General features: G+C 30.6%; 1 protein-coding gene across 1 annotated transcript; it reads left to right on the top strand.

Annotated features, from left to right (window-relative positions):
* The first annotated feature begins 2,804 nt into the window (after nt 1–2,804).
* LOC108468859 (remorin-like) lies at nt 2,805–4,243 on the top strand. Its single transcript, XM_017769717.2, has 5 exons — nt 2,805–3,162; nt 3,259–3,309; nt 3,400–3,487; nt 3,627–3,708; nt 3,798–4,243. Exons 1-5 carry the CDS (start codon nt 3,003–3,005, stop codon nt 3,990–3,992), a joined length of 576 nt encoding a protein of 191 aa, XP_017625206.1. The 5' UTR covers nt 2,805–3,002; the 3' UTR covers nt 3,993–4,243.
* Nucleotides 4,244–8,270: the final 4,027 nt, after the last annotated feature.

Here is an 8,270-nt window from a genome sequence, read left to right as displayed (position 1 = left end):
AAACATGTTACCATCCCAATTAGGAAATGGACTCGAAATATTTACAAATATAAATTTAAATACGATTTTTTACCCATGTTCATGATTTTTTTGCGCCAGTCTTTGTTATTGTACTCATTGTGAAAGTTGATAGTGATGTGACGAATACAGTAAACTGACCTCTACGAAACCTCGGATTGCCAAATCGTAGCAACAAAGTCGTTCGATCTATCGGAGGTAATGTAAATGTTGTCTTTCCTTACAACATGCCTCTTCAAGTTCTGAATAAAATATGCCCACGATTCGGAGTTCTCCTACTCCACGACGGTGAAAGCGATTGGTAGAACATTTTCGTTACCATCTTGTGCAACCGTAATCAGAAGTATCTGCGTACATTTTCCATAAAGCCATGTTCCATCAACTTGCACTTGTGGTTTGCAGTGGGAGAAAGCCCTAACACATGGATCGAAAGTCCAGAACAGTCAACGAAAAACTCTTCTCCCCAATTCCAATTGTCTATTTGTGCCTCTATAAGGCAACGTTTGCAAGTCCACGAAAGTTCCTAGGACGTACTCCATCATTGCTAAAATCCAACCCTAAAGTTCATTGTATGACTCATCCCAATCACCATACAATTGTTGCATGGCCATTTGTTCTGCCCATCACACTTTCCTGTACGACACTCTGTACTGGAATCAAGTTTGCATGTCTGCAATCAATGTCGACACAGAAATGATTGGGCTATCTTTCACTAGTGGCATGATGCAGTTACAAATACTTTTGGCATCCAATTTCTGATGGTTTTGAGACATACGTGTAACATTGCATGTATGATGCCCTTTTAATTTTTGTATTTGCCACTGTTGCGTCCTCTGTATAAATGCAGCCCGAACGCGCCAACCACACCCATCGCTGGTTCTCTAACACTCCCCAACATATAATGTCGGTGTAGACTTGGCAACTTTGTAATCAATTGACAACTTCATGTTGTACTGTTTGATGACAAACATACAGTCTGCCTTGTTCTCGAACCGTTGCCCAATGTACAACTCCCCCAACTACGAATTTGACACCAATTTATGAGCAGGTACTATATCGGCATACTCAGGGAACTCGGATGCATGCGTTGTATCTGGATCTACGTTCAACATGTTGCTCCCAAGTTCATTTCGTAAAACAATGCCACGACTCGAGTTACTGAATGAAGGGTCGTGAACATCTTCAACCTCCTCCGGGCATTCATCATCAATATTGTCCAGAACCTCATCAACATCGGGGTCACTAAAATCTTCAACGTCCTGATCAAAACCTTCACCATTATTGGTCATTTCTCCGACATCTGCCTCTGTGCTTATTATCACCTCCGGATGTATTTGTAGACGGGGACTGGTATTAGGGTTGTTATACGAACTCCCACCATAATTTAGATTTTCGGGTATCTGCGATGTCCCTCTACATTCTAACTGGTCTATCCATCCGACATTAAGATCAAAGTCAAATTTGTGATGTTGACTTATTTGACTAACATTCTCAACAGGCTCTAAGTCTACTAACTCAGCAAATAACTCAATTGGTTAGGGTTCTCACTCCCAGTCGACCACCATATTTCCATCATAGTGCCTAAGTCATCATCATCTAATAGTTGCATCTCATAAATTTGAACGGATCTATAGAGATTGGAAACTTGTAAAATAATCTGAACATTGCACTTCCACAATAGATAGCTATTTTCGCACTGATATTCTTTTTCATTTCTACCAGCTTCACATTTTTTTTTGAATTGCAACCCTATCTTTGTCGACCTTGAAATACACAACCAACATCACATTCTACAATTTTACCATAAAAAAGAACGTACACCAAAAACACCTCATTATTCATATTCAACAGAATTTTTGAATTCTTCTACTAAACACAACAATTTCACCATTCTATATATGCTAGAGAACGGGCTATACAAAATGGCTCCACTAAAATAAAATATTAAATATTTATATTAAAAAATAAAAAATTACACTTGTAATAAAGTGAGATCCATTTAGAATGGCTCCACCAAATTAAATATTAAATTTTAAAATTTAAATATAATTTAAAAAGAATTTGAATATCTTTAAAAATAATTTTAGAAAATTATATTTAAAATTAAAAATATTTAAGATATTATACAACAAATAATAAATTTGAAAAGTCATATCTTTAAAAATAATATATTTTAAATGTTTTATAATATTAAAATTATATTTAAAATTGAAAAATAATATTTAAATTTTAAAAATATATTTAAAATTAAAAAATACTCACATTTTATAAAACCAATAATAAACAAATAAATAAATGACAAATAAAAACCTTAAAAAAAGGAAAAGGATAAAGAATTAGAAAAAGTAACGTGGATGAAAAAAATAAAAAATTAATCTGTTTTAATAAGCAAATAGGCAAATAGGTAGATAGGCTATTATCTTGGAATTTGGTGGCGCCAATTTATTTGGCTCTACCAGAAAAAAGTAAAATTTCTTAAATCATCATATTTTCGAAAATCAAAGTATTTCCTTAATATTTATATAAGTAGTGCTATTCTATATAGTTCCACAAAAAAATTAATTTTTTAATACAGATTGTTGACGTGGCATGTTGGTGGCCCAAAACACTTTAGCTCCACCAATTTTTGCTATAAAATTTGAGTTATTTTCGTATTTTATAAATAAATAAATTATTTAAGTAATTAATTATTTTTTAGGTTATTTTTATAAAAAAAGCCTAAAAAATTTAAATATTAATATTTTAACATGAATTTATTAGATTTCACATCCTGAAAAATAAGGAAGGTAAAAGCAGCAAGTTTAGAGTCGCTTTCTGCCAACTCATAAGTTACCCAGTAGTACCTACAATACAGCTCAGTCAGTCAATGGAAGAAGCTACAGTTAAAGTCTGTTCTCTGCCCCCCAACCCCAACCTAACTATAATATCTCAACCACCTCTTTTTCTTCACTTTCAGTTTTAAATTCTCTCTTGTGCACGCCCACATGGCAGATGTCGAAGAACCCAAGAAGCTTGAATCCGAAATCCCCTCCGACCCTCCGCCGCCACCCACCGAAGCCGCCGTGGAAAAATCCGTGACTCCACCTCCTCCTACTGAAGAAAAGCCCGCCGACTCTACGGAAAAGCCTCCCGAACCCATCGAAAGTATATATCTATATATCCCTTCTTTTTCCGTTTCAGCTCTGCTTCTGCTTCTGCGTGTTTCATTTTTTCTAATAATAAAAATTTGATGATATGCAGAGGCGGCAGAGTCGACGGAGAAGAAAAGCACGGAGGTGTCTGTTGATCGAGGTAATTTCGTTTCTCCATCTTGCGTTTCACAAAATCTTAGTATTTAGAATATGATTAAATTGAAAATTTCCCCCGGCTGTCTTTCTCCAGATGCTGTGCTTGCTAGAGTTGCGACTGAGAAGCGAATTTCACTAATCAACGCTTGGGAAGAAAGTGAAAAAAGCAAAGCTGAGAACAAGTATCAACTTTCTTCCCCTTGCCTTATTGTGAAAATTATAGGAAAACTGATATAAAAATGATTGCATACCATAACCATGCAATTAAATTATGTTTTCTGGCTGCTTTCTTACTCAAAGCTTATTGATATGGTTGAGCAGAGCACAGAAGAAGCTTTCTTCTATTGCGGCTTGGGAGAATACCAAGAAAGCAGCTATAGAGGCTGAGCTAAAAAGGATTGAGGTATTAATTTAATCAAGCATCCTTGGATGAAGATGATTATTATTATTATTGTTATTGAGTGTTGAGTGTTGAATTATATATATGAGCAGGAAAAGTTAGACAAGCAGAAGGCCGAGTATGTGGAAAAAATGAAAAACAAGGCAGCCTTAATCCACAAGGAAGCAGAAGAGAAGAAGGCAATCGTTGAAGCTAAGCGAGGGGAGGATGTTCTCAAAGCGGAGGAGTTGGCGGCAAAGTACCGTGCCACCGGAACCACTCCGAACAAGACCGTTGGTTGTTGTTGAGGATGAAATCATTAGAAAATGGGGTCATTTTATTCTCTTAGAGTTCATTTAAAAATATGTTTGTTTGAGTTTTAATATGGTGAAAGCATTAACCATTGTTCTGTGTGTATGTATTTCTGTGTGTAATTGTGTATATAATATCATTAAGTAAAAAATTGGTTATTGAATTTGTTAGAAGCAAATGTTTGATGTAATAATGTTGAAGCATGAAGGTAATAGTTTGAAGTGGTCAATCTTAGAACGTTATATAAGTTTTATATTGGTCTTGAAGACATAGCTTAACAAGTAATATTATTATTATTATTATTATTATTATTATTATTATTATATAAATTGCTCTGTCCATGACAATTGGGAAACCCCTACTGGCTTATATGCATTGCAAAGCAAAATGCAGTCACTTATTATATAGGAAACTCCTTTTCAGAGCTTTAATAGCCAAGACATTCTATTCTTTGGACGGTGATATTTGCTAAAACTAACAAAGAAAGCAACAAGAAGCACAACGAGCTTCAGAAATTTCACTTTCTCTTTCCTGCCAAATAAGACGCTATAGGAATGTGGTGATTTCATTTCTGCTCCCTTTCAAACTCCACTTTGGGTTTAAAGAATCTAATAAAGAGTTTTCACAAAATTCAATTTTAATTTTATATGGGGATAACAATTTGTTTAGATTGATTATGTATGTAAAATAATATATATATATATATATATATATATATATGTTTTTAGAAATTATTAGTATTTAAATAGGTTGGTTTGGATCAGGCATACTTCGAACTCAGGTCAATTTGGGATCGGGGTTTCTTGGGTTCAGTCTTTAGGGTTTGAGTTTGTTATAGCTTGGATTTTCTCAAGTTCAGGCCCTCTAAGACTCGAATTTTTCAATTCGCTCGAATTGAGTTGGGTGAACTCGATGGATTTAGGTAATTTTGAATTTTATAAGTTATAAATATTTTAATTTTGAATGAAATAATTCATTTTAATTTTATACAATGATAACATAATTTAAATTTGTCTTATAAAAATATAAAATATATATTTAATAAATTTATTTTATTTAAAATAATTAAAGTGCTTATTGTATGTAAAACTTATTATTTTATGATATTTTATGAATTAAAAAAATATATTTTATTTATTATTATTATATTATATTGACAATTGAATAATTTTTTTCCTTTTTATTAAATTTATAGATCTAAAACTCATATTCTAAAATATTTATTCCAAAACCCAAATATATTATACTAAGCCCAAACCCAAATAATATACTCATTATTACCCAAACTCAAAATAAACTAATTATAACACAAATCTCATGTCCAAAATAAAAATAAATTAAACCCAATACCCAAATACAATTTGTAAAAGTTAAAGCTCAATTCAAAATCTAATTTAAAAAAATACTATTTTATTAAGATATTAAAATTTTAATAACATTTTATGTATTACTAGTTATAATTATAAATATATATTTTAATATACTAAATTACACATAACTATTAATGATATATCTTTTATTGTAATCTATAATATAATAATAGCTATTATATTAATACTTATAAAATATATTATTTCATTATATAATACTATATCACATATGATAATAGTAGAGTAATAAATAATATATTAATTATTATCATATATTATTGTTTATTATATTGGTTGAAATATGACCTAAGTCTCTATACTTTTCCTACATTTTACTATATTATATAATGCTATATCATATCATATAATATTTACTATATTAATAGTTTATACATATGTGAGTGTCACGCACACGTCAATAGTTAAACATTATAATATCATGTAATATTATATCTTTTATTATAATATAAAATATAATAATAGTAGTGCATTATACATTAATTATTAGAATATATTATTATTTATTATTATACTAGTTGAAATATGTTTTAAGTCTTTATATTTTTCATACATTTAATTTGTCCCTGCTACTATATTATATAATATCATATCATATATTAATAGTTCATATATGCATTGATGATTAAAAGTTATAATCTAATATTATAGTAATAGTTATATATGTACTAATATTTTTAATAGTAGTTATATATTATAATATTATATTATGTATTAGTAATATACTAACTTAGTAAATCGGTTAAGTAATCCATTTGGATTTCAATTTTGATCATAGTTATATGATATATTATTATATTGTCATTAAAGTTTAATTTTATATATTTTAATAATTATTAAGTTTATATTTTTAGTATATATATAATTATAGTATTAAAAATATTTTATATTAAATTAATATTTTTAAAAATTTATTTTATTTTATAATTTAATAGAAAAATTATCATTAATTATTTTTCCTATTAATAAAATTTTAATATAAATATACAATACTTATGCATACATTTTCAAAAAAATATTATCATTTATTTATATTTTAAGTTATATCATAAAATTATATTAATTATTAATGTCTATTATGGTTGTTCAATATTAAAGTCAGGCTTTTTTGGGCTTTAAGTCGGATTTATCTCAGGCTTGGGCCAAATAAGTCTCGAGCTTTCTCAATCTCAGGTTTTGTTGGGCTTGGGCTTTTTTGGGCTTGAATTTTCTTGTGCTCCGATCTGTTAGGGGCTCTGGCTTTCTCAAACTTGGATTGTTACGGACTCGGATTGACATGGGCAAGCTTTTGAGCTTGGGCCTATTTTGCCAACTCTACCAATAAAAAGTATCAACTTAGCTAACATTTCACAAATTTAAATATGCAATTAGGTCCAAGTTTTACGGCGTAAGATATATTACTATTATAACTTGATGCTTAGCATTAAAAAATACACTATTTGATATTAGTAGATGTAACAACTTATACCCGACTCGATCACCGAGTCTGAGCTACAGGATGTCACGACCCAACTTATGAACTAAGTATTTCTTCATTATTATTATTATCCACAATAATGAATGAAATAAAGACAAGGAATACAATTGATTTTGTTGTTAAGTAAATTAAATCTTACTAAGAATCTATGTCGGATAAACTTAAAGTTTATATACATCAATTTCACTAATAGATTTCAGCTTATATTAATAATCACCTAATATTTTAACTCCTTAGTTTTATTTACAACAAAGACCCTGAGACTCCACTTCTAGGTCACCCCATTATATGCAAGTTACAACTAAGAACAAATTTCCCGATGCGTGGTGAATTCTGGACTGGTCCCTCATCGAACTTGTAACAACCCTTACCCACGTTCGACGCCGGAACAAGGTACGAGGCATTACCGGAACATACACATGCAGTCGTACAAAACCGAGACATAATTTTTACATCCAAATTAAACTATTAAATTTTCATCACTAAGTCCCTGATATGGATCTACGAGGCCCAAAACATACTATGGAAGCGGTCCGGGACTAAACCGAGAACTTTGGAGAACATTGGAAAATTTCTTGAAAATAGGGGCATGCGCCCGTGTCCAAGGCCGTATCCTTCACACGACCATTCACGTGCCACATTTTCCATACTTAGTCATTACACACTCATTCAACCAACTCATGCCTCTCACAAAATGCATCATCATAACATTTAACTTAACTAATATTAGCCAATATCGATGACCTTATACAAAGTGAGTTATCAAATATTAAAGGCCAACATTTTAGGCCAAATCAATTATGATATATAACAAAATAACCAGGTCCTCTATACATGCCATAATTCAAAATATGAATTTCAAAATACCAAAAGAATGATGATAGTGTGGATGGATCTCCAACGATCTCCGTACCTCGAGCTAGCTTAGTGACATTATAAAACAAGGGAAAAGATAGGGGAGTAAGCATATAGCTTAGTAAGTAGGTATGTAAATAATAAACAAATTATTAACATGATTTTATAAATTCTCAAAATATGTTTTCAAAATAATACAATCATAACTACACAGATCCACCATTTACTCAAGTTCAAAATAAGCTATCTATTCGAGTTACAGTCACTAAATTATTTATATATGAAGCTATGGAACTCCAAATTAAGATCCGTTAATTTTTCCAGAAACTATACTCGCATATATTCTTATCATAAAATTTTCAGAATTTTTAGTTAAGCCAATAAGTATATTTTATTCTTTAAATTCACCCTTGTTTTGCTGTCCGACAGTTCCGACCCCAGATTTAGATGATGTTCATGTTTGTTTCTTTTATAAATTTTAACCCATAATTATTTTTTACAACTTTTCATGATTTTCCCAAATCAGAATAGGGGATTCTGAAATCATTCTAACT

Source organism: Gossypium arboreum, chromosome 8, assembly GCF_025698485.1.
Source record: "Gossypium arboreum isolate Shixiya-1 chromosome 8, ASM2569848v2, whole genome shotgun sequence".
Taxonomy (NCBI): domain Eukaryota; kingdom Viridiplantae; phylum Streptophyta; class Magnoliopsida; order Malvales; family Malvaceae; genus Gossypium; species Gossypium arboreum.
This window is presented reverse-complemented; position numbering and strand designations above follow the sequence as displayed.